The sequence below is a fragment of the Diadema antillarum genome, unplaced genomic scaffold (genome assembly GCF_040938485.1).
Source record: "Diadema antillarum isolate AM-2024a unplaced genomic scaffold, OU_Dant_1.0 scf00000001, whole genome shotgun sequence".
In the NCBI taxonomy this organism is placed as follows: domain Eukaryota; kingdom Metazoa; phylum Echinodermata; class Echinoidea; order Diadematoida; family Diadematidae; genus Diadema; species Diadema antillarum.
The window spans coordinates 2187241-2214555 of NW_027270890.1; the positions used below are offsets into that span (position 1 = coordinate 2187241).

Consider the following 27315-nt stretch of genomic DNA (forward strand, 5'->3'; position numbering starts at 1 on the left):
AGTTTTGACAGATTGCTGGGACAATCTGTAGGGAGGATCCCAAAAGTCTGGACCCATACGCTTCTACATCAGAATGAGCCAATAATTATTCCGTAAATGGCTTTGTCATAGGAAGAGTTAGTATATGTTGACCTTTGGTGACACTACCCAAAAAAAAAAAAAAAAAAAAAGATGCTCTGGGACTGTATGTAAGTATGAATGCTATGCATGCCATCTCTCTCTCTCTCTCTCTCTCTCTGATTTTCATTGGAATTTAGGGTCATGGGGGCAAAGGTCAGGTTAAAATTGCTAAAATTTTACTCTATGATACTGAAATTACTCTTTTCTCCATACCTTTGAAATTAATCAATTCATAAAGGGTCAAAGGTCAAGTAAAAATCCTCATATCCCCAAATACATGCTCTCTTAAAAAAATGATAAGATCTCATTCATCCTATTAAACGTAATTCAAGGAAAGTGAACACTCAACACATTTGTAACAAACATGTCATTTTGATATTTTGCCAATACACACATGTACAAGTGTATGTTGTCATGCGAAATATTTTGCCAACTGTCGTCACACATTGTAAAGACGTACTACATACCAATTGGGAGAACCATGCATTATGGCAGAGGCATACCAGTCACCCCTTGCATGCTAGATCTTGTTCATCTCCCTGTAGTTGGGGCCAAAGGTGCCTGCCCCATGGAATGGTATTGGTAAAGATTTGATTGATGTTGATGTGGGGTACATACACACAGATCCTATCGACAGGAAAGGCATATCCCCTCTCTGCAGTACAGATGCAAGTTTGGGGTTCTGACCTTCTATCAATCTCTGTACAGACAAGGTTAAGTCTGGTAATATCTGACAAATAGCATTGAGCCTTGTGATTCCAATAGCCATCTCATTTCACATTGAGAAAACTGCAGAGAAGATAACATTATTATTACCTCCACCAAGGAAGGAGGGTATGTTTTCATTGGCATTGGTTTTTTGTTTGTTTGTTTGTTTGTCTGTCTGTGTGCAAAATAACACAAGTTGTGGACAGATATGGATGAAACTTGTGGGGAAAGATTGATAATGACACCAGGAACAGATGATTAAATTTTATGGATTTTTGATATTTTGCAGATAGGGTCAATGAACTCGGGAGTTCATGCTCCTGGCAGGGTTCAAGCTGCGCGTATTTGAGGTTAGCATATGCGCTCTAAAGACAAAAGGCTTAATTGGATAATCGGGTGATATTCAGCAAACAGTATGTGTATGGATGGAAGTGTTAGCTGCTTGGGGGAGGTGTGTGCTCTCAGAGTGCTTTTCTAGTTTTGTGTTGCAGCACTTGTGATTTCCCTCCCTCAATTACCCCAGTTTGTCAGTAGTTTTTGGTTAGTATGTGTAGTTTTTTTATCATTATTTTTTCACAGGTCGCCTCACAAAAGAAGAAATTGAGAAAATGGTAGCAGATGCTGAGATGTTCAAAGAGGAAGATGAAAAGCAGAGGGATCGCATAGCTGCTAAGAATGCCCTGGAGAGCTATGCTTACAGCATGAAGAGCACCATTGAAGATGATAAGCTTAAGGATAAGGTCAGTGAAGAGGACAAGGCAAAGGTCCGCGACAAGTGCAAGGAAGTGCTGGACTGGCTAGACACCAACCAGGCAAGTAAACATAGTATGGATATGAAATTGGTGTTCCAACTTTTGATCTCATTACAAAACATTTACCTCCGAAATTTTCAGCTGTCAATGCCAGCTAATACCAGTGGAATGTCCTGTCTTTACCTTGATCATGTGATGGTCGATAAACTAGTCATAGACTTACGGAAGTGTGTAGCACCCCTGTCTTTGTTGAGTGAAGGCTGGTAGGCCTTGGGCCCCATTTATAAAGGTAGAGCGACGGCGTCAAGTCTCCTACACTGTAATTAGCACCAACTTGCACCCTGCAGCGTCAAATCTAAAGTTGATGTTGCATGATCAACATAAAAGGGATAGATAAAGTTGACGCTGCGTGATCGACATAAAAGCGATAGAAATTTTGACGCTGCTCAGTATAAGCTTAAAGGGAAGGTAAACCCAAAGAGCAATGTGGCTTGAGTGAAAGCAGCAACATTAGTAGAACACATCAGTGAAAGTTTGAGGAAAATCGGACAATCGATGCAAAAGTTATGAATTTTTAAAGTTTTGGTGTTGGAACCGCTGGATGAGGAGACTACTAGAGGATATGACGTATGAGTGGACAACAATACAAAGAAAATATAAAGGAAATTCAACAAAAATTCACTTTTCTAGAATTATGAAAGAGCAGTGGACTAACCGCTTTCAGAAAGCAGGGGGAACAATTGCTACCCTTAACATATGTCAATATCAAATTGATGGAATTTGTAATTTTCATGAAAAATGGATTTTTGTAGTATTCCCCATCACTTGACAATTTATCTGGCATCCATTACATTGTATTGTATTGAATGCAATAACAGACGATTTCCTTTTATATTGCAAAATACCATTCTTGCTGTTAGGTGGATGTGCTGGCAAGCACCATTTAGATAAGGATCACATGAATAAACATTGCATCACAGATGCTTATCTTGGTGAATTTACAAACCAAAATGCTTGTTGGTAAAAATGACCTTTTTCTGTTCATGCGCAAAGTGGAATTACAAACTGGTCTATTCATATGTAGTGAAAGCAGACAACACAAAAACAACCATCACTGCACATTGCAGTATCCCTGTGATGAGTGAGTGCATGCCTTGCGCCACTGATCTCTATAGGAAACACACTGAAGTTGCTATCATTTCCCTGGCGCAAAAGGAGAAATCAGGCTCGTATATAATTATTCAAGTTGACATCGTAACTTTTCCTACGATGTTAAGCTGACATGCCAGTTTTAGAATTTTATGAAATGCAATTTTGCAATGATAGCAAGTTGACATTCCAGCAGGAGAAGTTGACATCCCAGCAGGAGTTGCTATGATAACAGCTTTGGTATGTTTATGAAACGGGGCCCAGATGTAGATTGTTCCTTAACCCTAAAAAGACTGGGCTATTTTGATGCCTCGTAGCACTGGGGGGCTCATTGGGCCCCCCCCCCCCCCCAAGATCTTGGCCGTTGACCGTGTGATCGCAAGGAAAATTGGCACGCGCATCACCCACAAGGTAATCTACAAAACTGAATAGGTTATTATTTCACAAATATTCAAATTTATTTTTAATTAATTATGCTAATTTAAGCATGAATTTTAAAAAATGGCTGTAAATCTGTAATTAAAGGTCCAAACCTGCTAATTTTTGGTTTAGGTACTCTGTGTAGGATTCTTATTGAATGTACATCAAAAAAACGGCGATATCAAAAAATTTTTCTTATGTATTTTATTGTTTTTAAAATTTCTTATTTATTTCATTGTGTTTTTTATTGTTTTTTTCGATGGAAATCATCGGCAACACTATTTCGATCATAAAGAACATGAAATTAATTGACTTTGATCAGTAAAAGTAAAAATAATGATACATTTATGAATTTTGGTCAGAAACAATTTGCATTGGCTTTGTACATAAGATCCCGTTTTTGAGCAATTTCGGGTCTGACATGCACTCACAAAATATTGCATAACTTCAGAACCACGTACCCAGGCGTCGCAAATTTGGTCTCAAAAAGGCGGTAGCAAAATTTTTTTTTCTTATGTATTTTATTTTTTAAATTTCTTATTTAATTGTTTTGGACTTTTGGTTTTTTGTTTTTTTTTTCGATGGAAATCGTCAGTGACACTATTTTGATCATAAAGAACATGAAATTAATTGACTTTGTTCAGTAAAAGTAAAAATAATGATACATTTATGAATTTGGGTCAGAAACAGAATTTGCATTGGATTTGTACATAAGATCACGTTTTTGAGCAATTTCGGGTCTGACATGCACTTACAAAATATTGCATAACTTCAGAACCGCGTACCCGGGCGTCGCAAATTTGGTCTCAAATTATTATTGGTTATTATTGGTTATTATTTCACAAATATTCAAATTTATTTTTAATAAATTAATTATGCTAATTTATGCATGAATTTCAAAAAATGGCTACAAATCTGTAATTATAGGTCCAAAACTGCAAATTTTTGGTTAAGGTACTCTGTGTAGGATTCTTATTGAATGTACATCAAAAAAACGGCGGTATCAAAATTTTTTTCCTATGTATTTTATTGTTTTTAAAATTTCTTATGTATTTCTTCGTTTTTGACTCTTTGTTTTTTATTGTTTTTTTATGGAAATCATCGGCGACACTATTTCGATCATAAAGAACATGAAATTAATTGACTTTGATCAGTAAAAGTAAAAATGATAATACATTTATGAATTTTGGTCAGGAACAGAATTTGCGTTGGATTTGTACATAAGATCCCGTTTTTGAGCAATTTCGGGTCTGACATGCACTTACAAAATATTGCATAACTTCAGAACCGCGTACCCGGGCATCGCAAATTTGGTCTCAAAAGTTGCGCAAGACTTTTTTTAAAAAGTCACAAAACGTTGCGGCGTGAGATTTTTACGTTCCAGATTTATCGTGAAAAATGTCGAGGAGGGAGCCCAGAAAGTCCCCCCAGTCTTTTTAGGATTAACCCTATCTGTGTCACAGGCCGATTTAACAGGCCGAAACTGGCCATGTAAATGCTCTGGCCGATTTAATCGGCCCAATTTTGATTGACAGATTCAAAGGCTATGACACTACCACTCTATAAACTCATTTGTGATTGGCTGACAGTGTAAGGAAACGATATCCAGTGTAAAAAAAGCTTCCCCCCCCCCTTCAACCAATCAGGAAAGCCTTCTCAAAGTCCAAGAAATTGTGGTGGCCCCGCCCATGTTTATTTGCATTCAGACTGCAATGTATTGTGTACAGTTTTGCCATAGGTTTCTTGTGTGGAGAACTTACACAATCTGTATATGTGGGACTGTAATAGAGATCGCCGTGTGCGATGAAAAGATCATACACATGGGTCAATTTTCATCTATTTTATCTAAGTCAAAATAGTAAAATATGAAGTGAAAACATTCAGGATAGGGATTTCAACATCTTTAAATTCTTTGAAGGGGTATAGTTCCAGTAATATCGACCTCATAAATGATCTGTAGAATAGATGAACATTGCACATTCATTGCCGCAATAGGTCTCTAGTTAGCCGGGGCCAGTGGGGCAGGTGTAAAGAGCAATAGGGTTACAGTAGCCTCCTGCTGGCTGCCGGAAGCTGTACAGTCTTGATGTTGGGGTATGTTTGACTGTTTGTTATAATTACATAGGAAACCATCACTATGCGAAACTTCAGTTCATGCAGGTTTATCATAAAGAAAATGACTGCTGTGATAGTTAATTCTGTTTCAATAAGAAGAGTGCAGAAAGTCGTAGACTAGCATATGAATAACTGGAATGAACAATCTGAAGTCTGAATATTTTCAATACCAATTTTTATCCTTTGATTATCTTATCATTATGGCAATATCATAGGACAAGATTAATCTAATTGTAGAGTAAAAAGAACAATTCAGTTTGTATTTTCAGCTTGACAAGATACAAACATCCTTTTAAGTGTATCTACTTTCAGGCTAACATCATTCACAAAATCAGAAATTACACAAAATGTGTGAAATTTAGGTTGTAATTGCCACAGACTTTTGTTCATAAAGTTAAAAGTACGGTACTGATATTATTGATGAAAAAAATCATATCTGAAAGCTGAATAAGTTCTCTACAACATTTGTAACACCTTTTTGTGATGCAAGATCATGTTGTTTGAAAAAATGAGGTGGTAACATGTGGAAGAATGTCTGCAATGATAATTATGTGACATAAGAGGGCGTCCTAAAAATTTAAGGGCGCCCTCACTCAGATTATTGTGTAATATGAAAGTTTAGATCATAAGCTTTTAAATGATGTATAACACGACACAATGTCAAAAATAATAATAATCAGGAATGGCCATCAACAATCTTGTGTCTGCGCACTGCAAAATGTCTGAGCAGTCTGGCTACGGCGTATGTGATGAATAGAGTGAAATCCCCTTTCAAAGTATCAAGATTCCTTGTCCAAAACTTCCGAAAGTCTGTGACCCACTTATCAAACGTCGTGTAATCAAGGCAAAGACGGGTCATTCTACTGATTAAGGCTTGTACCATTGACAACTGAAAATTTCGGAGGTAAATATTTCATATTGAGATAAATAATTTAACACCAATTCCAGATGAATTTCCAATACAGATGAGCTTCTTTTCTGTTCTAATAGTTTGGATATAAGTCTTTATCATGATGGAAGAGTATGGTAGTCACAATTTAAATGACAGTGCTTGTTTGAATAACTCGGCTATAAAGAATGCGATATGACTTTATTCCCTGTTTGTTTTTACAGTCAGCATTGCATTATATATGTTACCTCCATTTATTTCATCTTGTCAAAAATTCTGATGGATTGCTTCTTTGAAGCAATTTTTGGGCAAAGTTATCTCTCCTTGAGGTGTTCTACAACATAGTATTGTTATGGGGGGGGGGGGGTAATGCACATTTTAAACAGAAAATAAAGGGACATCCCTGAAATGTACCTTTCATTGTGAAAATGGTATACAATACAATCAGATCACTTATATGGTGCTCTTACACAGTCAATAACTGGTTTCACAGCACTTAACAACAAAATTCAGTTACAGATTGGCATTAAAAAGAAAAATAATATTATTAAGATTCTTTTTGAAGACATGAAGGGATGGGAAATGCAGATGAACTGTGGTAGATTGTTCCACAAAAGCAGTGCAGCCATCACAGAAGATGCACGGAATCTTAAAAATGTCTGAAACAGGTGTAGTTTTAAAAGAAAATGCTAAAAATGCAGATTGCAGTGGGATATGAATATTTCTGAAGATGTCAAGAATATATGGGCAAGCCATTGTTATGCAAATGAAATGAAACCATAATTGTTTTTATACAGTGTGTTCCTAAAAAAAAGTAACACAAGTTCAAAGGTCAGGCATTTGAAAAATGAAAAGTTTGAAATCATTATGGTTAGTTGGGATAAGAGAGCAACTCTCTGGCTTTCATTTGACACCAAGCGTGTAAAAGTACTACCATCGGTCACTGAATTAGATGCTTCTGAAGGTAATAGGTACAATATCCATTTTTTCCAAGTTTTTAAAAATCAGAACCCGGAATAACGCTTTAAGAAATAATCAAATCATAGTTTCTTTTCTGTTTGAAATCTTAAAAATGTGTGGTATCATTCAACCCTTACCTTTTATGGGCCAACACCTTCGACGTGTCCACCTCCCCTGTCGACACAAAGCTGTGAACGACGTTGCATGTCTTGCACTGCTCTTCTAACCATTGCGGGATCATGACGAAGGACATCGATCTCATGACGAATATGCGCCTGCAAGTCATTAAGATCACGTGGTGGGGAGGTGTAAACCCTGCTCTTCAGCAATCAATTTCAGTCATCTCTTATTTTCGTTCATTGAGAAGAATGGATGGAAGGATGCGGTTACTGGAGATAGCAGTTAGACACTGGTTATGTCACATTACATTCACTCACTAAAAGCTAGCAGAGGGGAAAGCAGAAGGAAAGCATTTCATTGAAACTTGCTATGAAAAAAATAATGCATAAAAAATAGGTTTTGTACCCGACAAACCAGAAACTTAGAGAAAGTAGGTTTTGTACCCTTCTCCTTCGATGGACCCTACCTCAGTGACCCGTGACAATGTTGACGCAAATAAGGTGTCAAATGAAAGCTGATGAGTTACTTTGTACTTTAATATATACAAATCACAAGAATAAAACAAGTATTCTTTATATGGCTGACCTTTGAACTCGTGTTACCTTTTTCTAGGAACACACTGTACAGCTGACAACTAGAAGTATTCAACAGAAGCATAATTGCAACTTATTGACAAAGTACCCTACATCGACGTAGGTAAGCACTGAATCGATCAGTGTTTTAGTAGTAGCCATGATAAAAAATCATGAGCGTACGTACTCGAGCAGGATTCAAACCTACGACCTCGTGATCTCCGGACAGGCGTCATCTCCACTAGACCACCAAGCTTCCACCCAACAGCAAGTGTTGGTTCTGATCCTTATAGCCCCTTATCCTGCTCGAGTATGTATGCCCATGATTTTTTATCATGGCTACTACTAAAGCACTGATCAATTCAGTGCTTAGGGCTCGGTCACACTACCCAAAAGTCACGTAAACGCATGAATCACGCAAGAAATTTGGTTGTGCGTGCTCGTCCGTCGAGCATTTTCACTAATTTACGCGATCAAAATCACTGATGAATTGCCCACGAACTAAGGAAAGATCACGCAAAAATCACTAACAAACCACATACTTTCAGCGCATAGGCACGCAAAGGCCCCATATAGGGCGAATACGTGGTTGTGCGCGACGACTGAGGTCCACGGTAAACCACGCATAATCTGCGCATTATCACTAATGAACTGCATATGAATCGCGCATTATTTGCGCATGAACGCGACAGCGGCAACATTTTCGCAAACGATCACTGATATTTCACGCATATTTCATGCATTGTCCACGTAAGAACGACGCAAACTACGCAAAAATTAAGTAAACCGGCGCAATACTGAGTAAACTTTTACGCGAAGCCGAGTTTTGAGCCACTGGCTAAGGCCCGAAAGTTGCGTAGACGCATGAACCACATTAAAAAATTTGAGCCTTACGCGATACATGCGCGGTTTGCGCATTCCATGAGTTTGTCTGACGTGGAACCTTCGTACAAAAGTCCGTCGATGTGCGCCAGATCGGCGCTTTACGCGATTCCAAGTTTTGAGCAGCTCAAAACTCAGCTTCGCGTAAAAGTTTACGCAGTATTGCGCTGTTTTACGTAATTTTTACGTAGTTTGCGTAGTTCTTCAGCGAACAATTCGCGAAATATGCTTGGAATATCAGTGATCGTTTGCGAAAATGTTGTCGCTATCGCGTTCACTGACGACTTTCCACTGATGATTAGCAGACATATATGACGTATGTTTCGCGCTTATAACACCTACGTATTACTGAAAATCACTGAAAAAAATAAATAAGCGCATGTAATACTTATGAAATACTGATGAATCACTGATGTATCACTAACAACTCACGTATGATTGGCGCTATATTAGAACGGCCATTTTATCATATCCCGTCAGGCCAATTCCCGCTGTCGAGGCGTGCACATCAAACCCGTGTTTTGCGAGATCTTTCCGTATAGTTCTTGCGCAATTCATCTGTGATTTTCATCATGTAAATCAGCGAAAATGGTCAAATTCTCGACGGACAAGCACGCAAAACCAAATTTCTTACGTGATTCATGCGTTTACGCGACTTTTGGGCAGTGTGACCGAGCCTCCATGGAATCGCTTAACCCTAACCAGGCCGGGCTTTTTTGGGTGTTCTGTGGCCGAGGAGGGGTTGATTCAACAACCCCTCCCCCCGAAATCTCGGCCATCGATCGCGCAATCGCCATGAAATTTGGCACATGCATTACCTGTGGTGTATTCTACCAAGCTACACAAAAAGAAATGAAAATTTTCGTCATAATAATTAATTATGCTAATACATGTATAAAATCATACATTTTGCTCTAAATCAGAAATTAAAGCTCCTAGAATCCTAATTTTTGGTGAAAACATTCTTTGTAGCATTCCTAACAATGTACTTGAAAAAAAAATTTGGTATCAAAATCAATTTCTTATGTATTTTATTGTTTTATGAATTTCTTATGTATTTCTATGTGTTTTCAACCTTTTGTTTTATCATTTCTTTTCCACAAAATTTATGACAGAACCTATTTAAAGCATAATTATGCTAAAATTAACTAGTTTCAGCCTATGAAAGTGAAAATAATCATATCTTTATGAATAAGAAGACAAAACTACATTTGCATAGACCTTATACACAAAATCACGTTTTTGAGCCATTTTCAGTCTGACAGGCATGTATAAAATGTCATGCAGCATCGTAACGGTATGCGCGATTTTCGCGAAAATGGTATCAAAAGATGCGCGAGACTTGAAAGTAAAAAGTCAGCGAACGGCGCGGTCAAAAAACTTCGCGCGGCGGAGTAGTCGCGAAAAATGTCGAGGGGGGGTTGATTCAACCCCCCGGCCTTTTTAGGGTTAAAGTGCCAATCTGGCGCACATCGGCTGACAACTACGAAGGTTCCACATCAGACAAACTTGTGAACTGCGCAAATCGCGCATTTATCGCGTAAGGCTCGAATTTCTTACGTGATTCATGTGTTTACGCGACTTTTGGCCAGTGTGACTGGGCCCTTATTTACGTCGATGTAGGGCAATTTGTCAATCAGTTGCAAGAAAAACATCTCGACGGAAGAGATTTCATGAATTTGGAAAAGCTACATTTTCAGTATTTCACCTTTCAATTTCTAGAAAAGCACAATGGATGCTAAAGTTACAGGGAGTATGAATGCTTTTGTTAACTGTGTATATATATATATATATATATATTTCTTTTCTTTTTCCCTTTTATTGGGAAACAGATGATGTCACTTTTTGTATTGCTTTGATTTTACAGATGGCTGAGAAAGAAGAGTTTGAGCACCAGCAGAAGGAGCTTGAATCTGTGTGCACACCAATCATAACAAAGCTGTACCAGTCAGCAGGTGGAGCTGGTGGAATGCCTGGTGGTATGCCCGGTGGCATGCCAGGTGGTATGCCTGGGTGGAATGCCTGGTGGGATGCCTGGAGGTCCCAGTGCTGGAGACAGTGGTACTGGAGGTGGCCCTACAATTGAGGAGGTTGACTAACTCCAAAGAAAGAATTGCTGCATTTGAATCCCTCTGTGTGCAGTGGTACATACACACTCGTTGACAATCTCTACTCAACAAAAACTGAAAAGTACCTTAAATTAAATTCTTGAAAGTCAGAATGGCAGTGTCTGCAAACGTGACTAGCAATTAAATGACATGTTCTTGTTAGAGAAATGTATGTGACACTTGAAATTGAAAGCAAGCAAAATTAATCTTACCTGGCCAAGCGTGAAAAATAACTCATGCAAAAATGTCCACTTTTGCAGTTGTAGTAATTGCAATCATAGTGCTTTGGTCTGTGTATGCTGTATTTTGTGTTATTTGCATTAATAGATCTTTGTTATTCCATCAAAACTCAGTGATGCCCTTTGAGAGATGCAGTAACCCCTTTTGCAGGTTACCTATGTTCTACACACAGATACTTAACCACTTTACATGCAAGTTATATGAGCAATCACTGTTCACGAGTTAAAGATCTTATGTTTTACGTAACAGTGCATTCCTTAATTCTGTCTGGATTTCCTTGCAAGCAAATTATCAGTTATCTCTTGTGATATCAAGCAAGGATGTGCTAGATACTTTCTCACCAACGAAGCATATAGATCCCACTTGAAAGTACAATAAATTGACCTCTTTGTTGCACTTTTTGTGCTAAGAAGCATCGTATGAAGAACATTACAAATGTAATTTTTATTATGATTTGTAAGAAATATTACACACCTATCAGTTTGTAATGTTGGCCTGTATGATTTTTATATATGTCCAGCTACTTGTAGCACAAGAGCATTCTTGAGGTCAACTTTTTGTGCGCCATTTTATGCCAAGGAGTTCCAAGTGCTGGAGTTCCTACTGGCTATAATTATTTAAACAGCTGTCTTTTTTTTTTGTTTTGGATGGACAAACAAATTACACAGGTGTGTTTGTGCCTTCAATGATCAGTGTTTTGAAGCTGCTGTCTTTTTGAGCAAAATGCAGATTCATTTTGAACTCCATGACATAAAGTTAGGTGTATTTTGCTTGTTTATTCATTAAACGAAATGACATTTCGCATAATGACAAAACATATAAAACAACAGTCAATCCCATCCAGAAATGCAAAAATGTGAGTCAAAGCTGCATGTTGTGAAAGTATTTGAAACAGTACCCCCCGGCAAGCTGATTTTATCACTTTTCCGCTTAATTGTGACTAATAAAACTGACATGGTTAATCTTTAAGTATACAATGTAGTTCTTCATAGATCAATTTGTCATGTTAGTGCCAGGACATGCCAAGACAAGTAATTTTGCTTTTTATTTCATTAAACTTTGCCCAATTTCTATTCGCACAACTTAGTGTCCTTTCCATTATGTATTATTCATCTTGACTATGGTAGGGATGGCAAAAAGTAATTACTATCATAAAGACATATCTTCCGTAGAAAGTGGCTTGTCATGCAATGAGGTGTGAATCGATTGTCTTCCTATTATATGAGGCAAACAATCAGTTTGGCATAAACGTCAAGCATTTGTTCAAAGGGAATGACACAGTCGTAACTCCATATCTTGGAACCTCTGTGGTTACAGCAAACACATTCATATGTATGTTGTATATGAAAAAATGACACATTCTCCATCCTGCAGGCCTAGCTTTGGACTTAGATACTAGTGAGTTCCATTCTTTATTGGAGAATCAGCAAAAAAGTGTTGAGACTGAGAAAAAGAAATGTTTTCTAGTCAGATGTAAACAGCTGATGCTGAGTTTTGTCAACTGACATTGTGTTTGATTCCCCAGCAATCTATAGTCGTGTTTAGCACATCCGTTTATTAAGCAATTGATACCCAAGTGTGCCCTTCCGGGACAGAGGAAATTGATTCCAAATCAAGTTTCTGAATGAATTGCTGAGATAAAAAGAAGTACTTAGCCAGTGTTTTCCTGTGAGAAAAATTTACATTTTTGCAGGATGGAAAAATATGAACCATTTGTGAGGAACACTCATGCCAAAAAACTGAACACATCATAAATGAAATAATGTAAGAAACAAACTCATTTTGTTAGGTAACAGGTGAATATCGATTAGCTACATGTCATCAATTAATGTATTACAAATAGATAAGATTCTTTCCTCATTTGATTTTTTATTTCTAAGAAATCAAAACCCGTTCTGTTTGTTACAAATTTGTACAAAGTTGTCTGGTGTGATTTCATGGTATTGTGTATAAACAGATGGTACCTTGGGATAAAGGAACTTGCAATAACAAATTGACAGGCAAGACATTATGAAAGATGCATGGCAGTTGAGACGATAGAACATATTCCATTGCAAAGAAATTCAAAACTCTGCAAGACATAAATCTATCTGGAATTTATGCCAAACATTCAAATATTCATTTCTTTTCACCCAAAACGGAGTTTGTATTTTACGCAATAAAACTTTTGACTTGAAACCGTCACGAGGTCCCACATCTAGCATTCCTGCCACTTGAAATTAGGATTACATATGATGTCATGTAGACAAACATAAAAAAGATCAGACATTCTAGATGTTCTCCAACTAAATGTTTATATAATGTACACAGAATCTGTACCAACACCTCTGTTTTCACAGGGAACATGGACAATTGTAATTGTTCTTCATGTATTCACTTTGTTCCCATTATCATAAAAATGTCATGTACACACCACTGCACATTGTACTGTTTTGGGTTTTTTCGCCAGGTTACTGCAAATTTCCCAGAAAATCCTGTTTTGTTTTGTTTTATTTTGTATTTGCACCAGAAATATGCCTTTTTTGGCCCAAGAAATAGTACATTGCTGTGAACAAGGGTGTTATCCCAGCATCAGCCCACTCACAGTCTGGCTATCTCCAGACTTAACCTCAGATATCCAGTTTGGTAAATAATATGGCGAACAAATATAAACTTTGTAACATGTCCAATGCACCACTCTGAATTCTTTGCTTTCACCTCCTGGTAAATTATGTGTCCACTGCACACATTGGAACTGATAATAAAAGGCAACTGTTAATGAAGCCTACTTACTTTGTCTGGATTTTTGTTTAGTTACATTGTTACTTCTTTCACTGAGTGTAGCAAATATAAGAAGATGCAAACCATCTACGTAATACTTGTATGTGAGTGCAAAAAGGGTGCTGTGTAGTGCCTGTTACGTCACTGCCTCAAGGGAAGCTGGATACAGTGGAGTTTTTGGTTGGCCTTTTGTACACCCCTGGGCTCCAATTTATCAAGTGAAATCAGTGATAACTCGAATCCACTTACAGTTGATTACCAGTATAACTTTCAATCAACTAGATGTATAAGTTTCCATTTTATGATGAGACTTATGTCTGATTTGGACTTACAATTGGTCACCATGACTTACATCTTGATTTAATTAAAATAACAATACAGGATGAGCCTGCTTTCCGACACCACCCACTTGAAAAAAAAAAATACATGTACTAGGTACAAAACAAATCAAACATCAAACACAAAGATTTTCTAAGTACATCATCAGAATATAGTTTACAAATATTTAGTGTTTGTGGGTGCAATAATGGTTCAGAATATTACATGAGCGTGCAAGATTAACCATTCTGTTCAACGACGCTGGAAAAAAAATACATGTACCAGGTGCAAAACAAAACAAACATCAAACACAAATGTTTTCTACAAAGTACATTCAGAAGAGTACAAAGTAGATTAAAAAATATTCAGTGTTTGTGGGTGCAATGGTATACAAATAATGAATATTTAGAGTGCAATGGACAGAATATTTCATGCAAGATGAAATGTCAATGATCCATTCAACAAGGCTGTGCCTCGTTGAATGGATCAAACATGTCATCTTTCACTGAATGAAATATTCTGTCCATTGCATCAATGAAAAACATTTATTACGTGTATTTGTTTTGTATAACGCCTAAAATAGATCCTTGTGATTTGATGTTTTACTATCATATGGATCGAAAATTGCACGGTAAATGGAGACACAATTGCATGGATGATGACGTCATAGTGAATTAGGCCGAATGATCAATGTCAAACAACCAATCAAATGTCAAGGATCTCTTCAGGCGTTATATAATTCTAAATATTACATGAGAACATCAAACACAAAGGTTTTCTAAGTACTGTAAAACATGATATATTCGCGGCACGAAATTTTCGCAAATTGGAGCCGACGGCTTTTTTCGTGGCAAGAAATTTTTGCGAATTGCCTCTTGCGTTCAATGCATATAGTGTAGATAAGAAATTCGCGAAATTAAAATGCACGCGAACATTTCTCGTTTTACAGTACATCAGAAGAATATAGTTTACAAATATTCAGTGTTTGTGGGTGCAATGGTTCCAAATATTACATGAGCGTGCAAGATTGACCATTCTGGTCAACGACGCAAAACGGAGTTAAATAGAATAATTAATCTTGCACCGAATGTAATATTTAAACTGTCACACGAATAATAAAACACTGAACACAGGTTTTATACAACACACGATATATTCCTGGTCTAGACCAAAATAGAACTAACAAGCCTATCCAGGAGGAAGACTAAAAGTTAGGTCTAGATCTAGATCTGGCTCTAGGTCTTGCTGGCAGCGCAAACGGGTGCGCCCATGCATCAATGCTTTACGATACACAAGTTCAGTGTGTACTAGATCTATTGCACTGCTGGCTCGCTTGATTGCACTGCCATTAAAGAGTGAGCGTGGGATAGCAGATTTTTCTGAATGTCATGTTACCTGCACTTATCCAATCAGATGGCAAGGATCTATACATGTGTTGTACTATACATGTGTTGTACTAGGTGTTACAAAAAACATATCCCACTTTTGATGCTTAATAGTTCAAAAACTATATACCAGATAAAACTGTCATTGATATGAGTAATAGCTGAAAAGTGTACAATTTTGTTGAAGGTGATTTTAATATGATAACTTATATCAGTTTCATGAAATCCATGATTAATTTCAAAGTTAAGTTCCAGATTTTGGTCAAAGTTAAACCCTCTGTACAAAACCTGAACTTACCACAGGAAGTAATTATGTGTATGTGAGTGTGTACTTACAATGACCCTGAGCAATGGACATGGATACCACCTGTTCAGAGCTCTGCTCCAAGGCACATGAATGCTTTATTGATTTTTCATGATGGATTGCCCTGGGCACTGCTAGTCTGAATTCATGGCAAAGGGTGAAATGCATGATGCACATGAACAAAGTAAACACGTTTCCATGTGCTTGCATACAGCGCATTACAGAACGAAAAAAAGACTAGCTGTGATAGTGGAAATCCTCATGAATAAATAATGAACATTCGAATCCTGGTCATTTTTCAGGACCATTGTCTGGGTATCAACTACACACTCCCATACACACCAACTGACTTCTGTGCAAAGTAAAAATTTGTACAGAGGGTTGAATATAGAGCAAAATCTGAAACCTAACTTAAAAATTAATGCTTAATTTAATGAAACTGAATTATGCTGTCATTGTAAAATTGCCTCCAATAAAATTGTACACTATTCAGCTATTGCTCATACCAATGTCAGTGTTGTCTGATAGTTTTTGCACTATTAGGATCAAAAGTGGGAAAAGCTTTTTGTAACACCGAGTATAAACGCACACACATTACACGTAAGTTAACCTTGGGATCTTAGAGGGCGTAACCGCCCAAAAATTTGCATAAATGTCTTTCAATTTTTTCGTTCTTTCCATGGTTGGAGTCAAGATTTCTACAGCCAATGAAATTCCCTAACACAGCTATTCTAATGAATATTCAAACATGAATATGCATTTTCATGAAATGTCTGGAAGTAAAATGGGGTGAGTGGGAAACTGGGGCAAGTGGGACTCGGAGGATTATTGGTACGTATATTGTTTAGGAGAAGCCATTAGTGGAGTAAAAGTTTTGTACGAACAAACAAGTAGAAATGAAAGCATGGCTTTGTATATCAATGTGAAAAAAAAATACAATCATCACAGCTAAAATCGTCAAAAATCCTGAACATCCCACAGCCTCACTCCAAGATTTTGCGTCGCAGGTATTTTATGAATAACACATAGTTATAATTCTCGATATGAGAAGATTCTCTTGCTTTTTGATAGAAATCTGTCAAAATATTTCACCCGAAGTGTGCACCAGGTTGCTGAATGGATTCTAAAATGCAAAGTCCCTCTCGTGTGGGAGGGGGAAACCCCTTTCCACACCCTCCCCCGTTTGGTCTATTTTCCATGGACTTAATACACCTTATAAGATTCACGGATTAACAAATGTTTCATCGATCGAAAGTGTGCACCAGATCTGTCAACACTTTAAAAAAAGAATGCAAAAGTCCGTCGTGTGGATAATTATCTCCTTTCAATCAACCCTTTCCCCGCTTGGTTTGCCTTCATATTATGAGTACACTAAAAGTCTTGCGGGATTGAGAGCTTCCTAAATCCCAAATGTCTTCATGAGCTATTTTCATTTGAATTCTAAAAATGCAAAAGCTTCCTCATATGCAGGGGCATTAATCCCGAAGGACAAGGGGGCAAACAAGTCATTTTGTCCCCCTATAATTCTCGAAATCAAGTGAGAAAATTTTCTTCCTTTTTTTAATTCGAAAACTGTCCAAATATTTCACTCATTGTGCATGGGATTGTTGAATTTCAATTCTGAAAATGAAAAATCTCCGTTGCGTAGGAGGGGGATACCCCTCAAACACCCTCCCCCGTTAGGTCTCCATCCATACACTTAGCAAACTTGGGGGATTGACCAATTTCAGAATATTTCATCAAAAAGTATGTTTGATATCTGTCACTTGAATTCAAATATATTCAAAAGTTCCCTCATCCTCTTTAATTTATGTTTCCCCCGCTCGGTTCCTACCCACACATTTGGGGACTGACAATTTTTCGGAGTATTTTACAGAAGTGTGCATCAAATTGTTCTATTTCAATTCTAAAAATGCAAAAGCTCCGCCGTGTGCGAAGGGGCTACCCCCTCCCACACCCTCCCCTGTCAACTTCCATGTATCACTATGCCTACACAGTGATGTTGCACACGTGGAAACAAGAGCTGAGATGCCGCGAGTTAGTCAAGCAGTTATCTTTTTCCTTTATTGATGAAAAAAGACCCAAATTCACCAGCAGTGTGCACTAGAACGTTGAATTTCAGGTCTGAAAATGCAAAATCTCCCTGGCGTGGGGAGAGGGATACCCCCCTCCCACACCCTCCCCTGCTCTGTCGCTCCGCTCCCTCGCACATATACTATATTTCACCTTCATATTTTTGCCCCCCCCCCCCCCCCCCCCCCTCAATCATGAAAACGGATCGACGCCGCTGGAATGTATTATGCAGAGAAAGTCATGTGCTAATGATGTGTTTAATGAAAAGTTCAATATTAGAAGAAATATATCGATGTAGATTTTGATTCATCCAGGTAAGATGCTAAAAGCGTGTAAATTAAATCTGTTCGACTGGACTTACTTGTGAAAATCACGGAGAAAACAGTTTCGTGACTCGTCCGAGTCACTTCTTCAGTTCTGGCTGGCTGGCGAGCATTCGCCCGTGGAGGGTGAATGGGCGACGTTACTGCCTTTATTGTCTGTAAGTCGAGGAATTTTTCGGATCACCGACTTGTATGTTGGTGAAAGGTTGTGTCGGAGTCCCCCTCCCCTGTTGAGTGAAGGATTTTCCGCATTCACATACACAGCTTCACGGACTCCTCTTTCAAACCATCTGGTTTCCTTGTCAATGATGTCGACCTCTTTGGTGCCCCGTGTTCTTCAGGTGGGTGAACACGGCCGACTCGTTCCCAGCTGAGCTGGATCTACAATGTTGGTAGAGACGTTTGTGGAGAGGTTGTTTGGTTTCACCGATGTAGTTTTCTTTGCAGTCTTTTCCTTGACACTTTATCCTGTAAATTACATTGTTCCGTTTGTGTTTTGGAATTTTGTCTTTGGGATGAACTAGTCACTGTCGAAGAGTGTTGGTCGGCTTGAAATATACAGGAATCCGGTAGATGCTGAAAATCCGTTGGATTTTCTCTGACAGTCCTTGGCAGTATGGGACTGAAACCCCTCGGCCTCGTTGCTGGGTTGTGCTACTGGAAGCCCTGTCTCTGACGTCCCGTTTGCGAGGGTGAAGGGCTATCTCAATGCTCCAGTTTTTGTAACAGTTTTTGCAACACTCTTCGACAGTGACTAGTTCATCCCAAAGACAAAATCCCAAAACACAAACGGAACAATGTAATTTACAGGATAAAATGTCAAGGAAAAGACTGCAAAGAAAACTACATCGGTGAAACCAAACAACCTCTCCACAAACGTCTCTACCAACATTGTAGATCCAGCTCAGCTGGGAACGAGTCGGCCGTGTTCACCCACCTGAAGAACACGGGGCACCAAAGAGGTCGACATCATTGACAAGGAAACCAGATGGTTTGAAAGAGGAGTCCGTGAAGCTGTGTATGTGAATGCGGAAAATCCTTCACTCAACAGGGGAGGGGGACTCCGACACAACCTTTCACCAACATACAAGTCGGTGATCCGAAAAATTCCTCGACGTACAGACAATAAAGGCAGTAACATCGCCCATTCACCCTCCACGGGCAAATGTTCGCCAGCCAGACAGAACTGAAGAAGTGACTCGGACGAGTCACGAAACTGTTTTCTCCATGATTTTCACAAGTAAGTCCAGTCGAACAGATTTAATTTACACGCTATTAGAAGAAATAACTTTTGAAGATCGATCCCTATTCACCAAAATTCACGATACAGTGTACCACTTACACAGGTATGTTCCATAAAAAATTACAATCGGATTTTCGCATTGATAACACCCTATATGATTGAACCGTCTAAATGCTACATTAGCTGTATTTTGCAAAAAAAAAACATTCAATTTGGTTAAAAGGTCACAGAGAAATGTGGATTGTTGTAAAGCATGTCATGAGTCTGATTCTTCGAAGTTTAGCAATTGGGTGCTCTTGGAACTGCATATTAAAACGTGTTCAGCAGATTCAAAATTATTCCAGGTCAGAACTTTATGTCAGACGTCTCACCTAAAAACACAGACAGCTGTTACAAAAGACGGCCGGGCGCGGCTAAACACGGTAATATTTTGCGAAATTTGCAGCGGTTATATTATTTTTATTATACCTGTGCTTGCCGTTGCGCCCTAAAGTGTCGATGCAATTTCAGAGTCCATTGTCTCCCCTGGAGAAGGTATTGATGACGTCACTCGTTGTTTTAAGTTCCCTTAACTCCAATTAAGTTGGAAGCTGAAGCTTTTCCAAGTGATGATGCTGCGCGGGTTATTACAGGCGACAGGTGCAGTGAAGACAAGAAGATACGTATAATAGAGATGGTCCACACACAGATACCGGATAAATGTGGCTCACAGTTCAACAGAAAGAAATGAGTTGTTCTAGGAGACAGGTGTACGGGTTGCTGCAGGGGAGAGGCGCAGTGAGGAAGATGCGTAAAAATGGTCCACACACGGATACCAGATACAATAAAATGCAGCTCATAGTTCATTAGAAGAAAATGCAACTTCCACGTCAAGCCAGTGCGTCACAATGAACTCACAGCATGTGATTGTGTGGGAGCATCAGGATTGGTACTCCAAGGTAAGAAAGCGACTTGTTGAGAATAGACATGCAGGTCCAGGTAATATCACCTTCAGCAGCACGCGGGGACTTCTCAATAGCATTTTACACCGTCCAGTTTGCTGATGAAAGGAAATACCTAATCAGATATATTACAAAGCACACAGAGTCCTTATTTTTTTGCTTTACAGTATATTGGTAGGATTACTTAAAGGCTGGACGGAGTCTTTTGCTAGGAAAGGTTTTTGATAGCGTTACACGACTTTAAAAACAAAAATAGTTATTGTTATTTTAGTATCGAAGAGGATCAATTTTGGAGACTTTGTTTAAAGGGGATTGACGCAATCTATGCCACTGGGGAAAATTACGTTACAAATAACGGTTTCTTTTCTGTTGTAGATATAGGAGTCCGCAGAAAAATCGTATGTAATGATGTCTAACTTTGGTTCTTTATGTACTGTGATTGATCCATATATAATTTTCCCCCATTGACTCGGAAGGTGAAATGGGTAATATTTTTACTAGATTAAAAAATATGTACCATAAGTATCGATACACCATTGAAGTCGCATGCACATAATGGGAATTCACCTATAGGTTCAGACGTGCTTGATTTCTCAGAGAGAAATTATTTTCGTGTCTATCTGATACGGATTTTAGTGATACAGGTGCTCGTCAGTATTTATGTTTCAATGGAAAAAAAAAATAATTCGATATCCAGATGATTTCTATATTATCAAAACTTGCATGAAATGAAAAATGTGTTTTATAAATCACTTTCTTAACCCGATCCATCCGGGACAAAATTGTTCCAAGAATGATTATTAGATTTTCGATTCCCACTGTACAGGATGGAAGGAAGTATGATTATCAGGTGAGAAATATTCCCGATGCATGGACAAGTGAACCATAAAATGATCATTGAGGTAAGAGATTACCCCCGGATGGTTTCGTAATAAGATAATAATTCGGTTTTGTAACTGATTACACTGCTATATATTCTATGTCATATAGCGCGGATTCCTCCTGCAAAAACGCCCTGGTAAATAATGACGCATCTCTCAATCTCCACTGTGTAAAATCATATCTTGGAAGTGGACATATAAAGTTATACCAAACTTTTGTATTCACCCCTCTGCACCAATAAAGATTAATAATGTTTGCGTGAAAAGCTGTCCGGCTGGAGCATTTATCTTAATGGACCTTGTCCAAAAATTCCGTCGAGGTGTTGTTTATTGCAACTAATTGACAACCTCGACTGAAGAATTTCATGAATTTGAATAATTACGCAGTACCCACTGCATGCTTATAAGGATTAGAAACAACACTCGCTGTCGGGCGGAAGCTCCGTGGTCTAGTGGAGATGACGCCTGTCCGGAGATCAAGAGGTCGTAGGTTCGAATCCTACTCGAGTACGTACGCTCATAATTCTTTATCATGGCTACTAATAAAACATTGATCAATTCAGTGCTTATTTACGTCGATGTGGGGCAATTTTTCAATCAGTTGCAATGAAAAACACCTCGACAGAAGAATTTCATGAATTTGAACATGGGCTTTTTTGGAACATTTTTCTGCTCCACAAAATAAGTTCTGCAATTAAAGTTTGATATATCATATTTCTCTTATACCAGCATTATCTTTGTTAAATATGACATCATAAGAAAGCTTGATTAATTATCTTTTAAATGACACCTCACTTGCTATGAGTGGGTGTTCATCGAATGTGCAAAACAGCTGAGTATGGGGACAGGTCAATAGTGAAAAGTCGCAACAATTCTACTATTGATAATGTACATTTTTGATGGAAAAATGCCACAGGAATAAGCAATGCTGAAATGAGAGAACTTTCAAAAAAACCCATTTCCTAGACATTAGATGACTGTTTGGTCAACCTTTATGTTTAGTTTCAATCTAAAGATACTACTGCAGTTTTTAATTCATGGATCAAGCCTGGAATCTTACGATAATCTCACGATGCATTCTTTCCAAGCACATTCCTCTTCCCTGAAACGACAAAGCAAATGGGAATTATATTGTTTGACATAACACGTTTACTCTATTTTGCAACATTTCATATTTGACCTTTCCTCATACTCAGTCGTACTGTGCATTCAAGGAATGCATAATACAAACAAGTGAGTTGTTGTGAAGAAAATTAATCAGGCTTTCTAATGATGTCTCATTTGAATGAAATGATTTAGTGTTAAGAGAAATATGATACATCAAATAGGAATTCCAGGACCTTTGTTTGAGGGGTTTATATCTACCGCTTCGACATAGGGTTTTCGGCAAAGTTATTCTCCAGCCGGTATTATTTCCAGGTCTCTCACATATGAATAACGGAATTCTCAATCCTATATAAAAAAAAATCTCACAAGATGTTTTTAAATCATTCTCTCGTTTATACATCGTCTTAATACCACTTTGTTTACAGTTGTATGTCTGTCAAAGTGCTTCATGAAGATTTTTTTCTTCAAGTGACATGTTTTTTGCATTAGAGTTCTCAAATTCATTACACATTTGTACAAGAAGGGCTGACGAAAAAAAAAGCGACAACGTTGACAAAATCTCCTCAGCCAGCAATATGCATAACTAATACATCAAACTGTACAACGCTTTACTTTGAGGTGCATGCTTCTCAAAGTGCCATATTAACACGTTTTCTGTCAGAGACGTGCTTTTGCGTTCGATTACTCAAATACATGTGGTTTGGAATGGAGGGCTCAAATACATAAGACAATTGTAAATAAAGAATCACGAAAGAAAGGCAACAACGGTGACGAATTCAAATCAGCCCACGAGATGAAAATAAAACCGTTATACTACTTTGCTTAGACATGCATGGTTCTCACTGTGCAATCTGAAGACGTATTGTCTTTGAGACATGTCTTATGCATATGAATGGTCATATACATGAAGGAGTTGTTAATGAAGGGTGACCAAAAAGGCGACAAGGCTGGCAAAATCGAATAGGCCCACTGTATATCTAAATAACACGTAAAATCCTCTTACTTCTTTGCTTAGAGTTGAATGTACGTTATTAAGAAAAAAAATTATCGAATAACGAATAAAGGTGGCACCGATGACAAATTCGAATCAGTGCACAATAGGGTCACGAAGATGGCATCGGTTAATATTCCAAATCTTTATACTACTTTGATCTGGAGTTGCATGCTCTTCAGCGTTTAGTCTAGCGGGCGATGTATGTTTTGCCTAAATCAGACCTTGATTGGCAGTTAAGAGGGGGCGCGACGGTGTGGTAGTCGATCGACTAAAATACGTCTAGTAAGAAACCTCCGACTAGAGGCGTGGAACCGGGCTTGACAAGACAGTTGCCGTCTTCAATATCGAAGTTCCATTAGCTGAGCACCAATGTCAATTAAAACACATTGCAGACCTCAAAGGAATTCTAGTCTACTATCCTAGGTATAATACAGATTGTCTTTCAGTGAAAATAGAATTTTCCTGTCTCTTTCACATTATTATGCTATTTTGTCATTCTTAACCATTCATTTTAAAGTGTATAGCATCTTACCTTACTCCAAATAAGAGAATGATAGCAGTCAATGCACCTACATGCATTTGAAAATTCATGAGGGTTCTGCACGTGGAAACTACTCCAAAATTACTGCCGAGTGCAAACCTTTCACTGTTGTAAAGTCTACGAGATATTAACTGTGATTGTAGGTTTTGAAATTGTCATTTGGTATGGTATTTTTTTCACTTTCAAATATTCTATATTTTCATTTAAATCTATTAAGATATTTACTAAACATCAATAAAATCTGCCCGTCAAGATAACAATCTCTATTGCCAAGCACCACTGACATTAAACAAGCATTTCCTGACGTTTTCTTGGTGTTCACACTGTCATAGGAAAACTCGTTCGTGGTACATTTCCTGTGAAAGGGAAAAGAGAGGATCTGCGACACAAAGGTATTCCTGCAAAGCCAAAGGCCCAGTGGAAATATGGTGCATTCGTTCCAATCACGAAATTACGAGACGCCAGTCTTACAGAAGACAGGTATACTAGGAGAGGGAAGTCGATGCTGATTAACATTTTCTACACAAATAATTATGTATAGATAAGGACATCTCTTCTGTCCATTCGGAAGGCATGCCTATGCCAAAAATGTGGAGTTAAATTGAATAACACCAACAAGTATGTGGATGATGCACAAAAACGACGTTAGGAAAGTGGGGCGCAACACGCAAAATCTATGACTGAGTTCAAAGCGCCAGTCAAGATCCGTGTGGCTCAATTGAAGCGTCTGGCACCGTTTTCACCAGAAATATCTCGTTTAGAGGAAAGCTATCGTTGATTACGTAGATACTTGTTTGTTTAGATCTGTCAAAAATAAACTTTTCCCATATTTCTTGACAGGGATTTATTAATAATGTTTTCTTTCATTTTCTTTGTCGAAGGTATTCGAAGGTTCGTTAAACCGAAAACGAAATAAAGTTCAAATTCCGAAAATGAAATGAACTTCTTTTAGAGACCGAAGACTGTAATATTTTGTTATTGTTACAATTACATTTTTCTCCATTTACTTTGTTTTGATTATCCAACCTTATTCTCTGTTACCAAAGAAAGTGAAATGTTTATGTTCTTTCCGAAAAATGAAATAAAATTTGAATTGAATTGAATATAACAAAAGGTGTGATATTACGCAGTGAAAATTGAAAGAAAACAGGCATATACACCAGAGAGAAAGAGAGAGAGAGAGAGATGTGAAAAATACACAAACACCCCGATACACTCACTGGCGAACTGGAATACAATCGTACAATTTGCAATTTGCATTGTTAATGGAAACATGAAAAATTTCTCCCTCTCCGCCGTATGCTTCCATAGTCATCTATGACATCGTTATGATGAGCCATGCATGAAGTATAAATAGAAATAATTATTACAAGGGGCCACCTAAGGGCTCCCCCCCCCTCCAAAAAAAAGGGTCACGCATGCGTGTACTGATGATATCCTCTGAAAGACTACTGTGTACACCCTTATTATTACCAGCCCCTTTCCACCCTCGTATAACTAGTCTACAGAAACGATGATCCCCCCCCCCCCCCTTCTCGACAGTCCCGGCTTCTCCACAAATGGATATATGTTGGGATTAACGAACCTTCATCGTGGGATTGACGAGGCGTCATTCATGATGGGATTAACAAACCTCATTTCATTTTTGGATTAAGGAATCACTGGAAAACCGGACCTTGTTTCATTTTCGGATCAACGAACCTTCGGAAAAACGAATGCAATTTCATTTCAGGCCATCACACCCTCGGAATAACAACACATATTATTATTCTAGATCAACAAACTTTAAGAATTATGAGCTTTATTTCATTTTCGGAATATTGAAAGGGTCTACTTTTGAGATCTTATTATATTCTGGGAAACTTATTTTGTCGGAAAATTTATATTAAAGAATTTTAACCCAAATACATGAATTATTTCTTTGAAGAAACTCTAGATATCGCGCATTGAGAAACGTAATATAGCAACTTACAGTGCAAGTCATTTACAAAGCATACTTATGGTAGAACTGTTTTTTTTTTACTGTTTTATTAACAACTTTTTCTTGTATTCAAAACGTATGTTCAGAACCGCAACATACAATCATATAGATCTCATGCCAGGTAGACAACAAAATGGTAGAGTGTATTACTACAGTGTATCCCATATTGAGATTGGTGCAATTCTGACAAAAGTGTCCATAATCTGGACGAAACTATGTGATGGAATTGGGTGCAAAAAGGGTTGTGTCTCGGTGATGGTGATTTTTTTTTATGCCTCCTCCACGAAGTGTCGCCGGAGGTATCATGATTTTGGGTTGTCCGTCCGTCTGTCCGTCCGTAATCAATTTTGTGATGATGATGATGATGATGATGTTCGTCCTTCGCTGGCGAAGACGACCAGAACTTCTAGTAACACTACATTCCGTGAGTGCGAAGATGGCTTATCAGTCCGATCCTCGCAATAAAATGCCTGGTGCAGTGTGGACATGGAAATGCCGGAGTTACGCCAAGCTGAGATGTCGCTCTGCTTTTCCGTCGCTGCCGTTTTTGCTCGCAAAATTTTGTGAACAGCGTAACTAAAAAAACCGTTTGAAATATCTTACTGAAACTAGGCATATATATATATACATATATATGCCTAGTTTCAGTAAGATATTTCAAACGGTTTTTTTGGTGAAGTTATGCCTATTTGGGCACATATGCTCAAGGTCAAATGCACAAAATTTCCCCATTTCCCCCATATCTACGCAATGCCTGAGTGTATTTTCTTGAAACTCTGTGTATACATGAACTATACCAAATGAAGATTCTCCAGAGAGAGTTTTGTGTCGAGAGGTCAAATTTCAAGTAAAAATGTTAAAATTTCACTTTTTCTTCATATCTCACACATGGTTCAAGATATCTTCATGGAACTTAGTACATATTCACTGACTGGCAGTTATTATGTATGGAATGTATGGTCATGGGTCAAAGGTCAGGGGGTCAAAGGTCAAGGTCAACTCCTCCAAATTTCACTATTTTCCTCTTATGTATGCGATGCTTACAGGATTTTTCTTGAAACTTAGTGTATGCAAGTATTACCCAATGAGATTCTCTTGTACCTTGCCATAAGGTCAAAGGTCAAGGGTCAAGCATAACTTGCATGTTCCCTTGCCATGTCTTTTGTTAGTCACATTCATATCTCAGAAACATGCGAGTTATGCTGAGTCGAGGGGAAGGTGCATTCCAATGTCTTTTGTTAAACATTTCAGCACTTAAGCAATGATTGACAGATGAGGTCATCAGGGGAATATTGGTTTAGAAGGATTTTTTGTGGGCGTTCCAAAGTAATCTAAAGAAATGTAGAAGAAAAAAATTGTGAAAAATATATGGAATGTTTCTAGATATTCGTTTCACCGCAAAAGTGATGTTGAGGGTATCATAAATCAA

At 38.1% G+C, this 27315-nt stretch overlaps 1 protein-coding gene across 1 annotated transcript in view; it reads left to right on the forward strand.

Moving 5' to 3' along the window:
- LOC139727689 (heat shock cognate 71 kDa protein-like) overlaps nucleotides 1-13802 on the forward strand; it is a 42073-nt gene extending 28271 nt beyond the window's left edge. Inside the window, 3 exon segments of the mRNA XM_071638704.1 lie at nucleotides 1408-1640; nucleotides 10555-10698; nucleotides 10700-13802. Coding sequence (XP_071494805.1) covers nucleotides 1408-1640; nucleotides 10555-10698; nucleotides 10700-10786 — 464 coding nt within the window. The 3' untranslated portion in view covers nucleotides 10787-13802.
- The last annotated feature ends 13513 nt before the right edge of the window (nucleotides 13803-27315 follow it).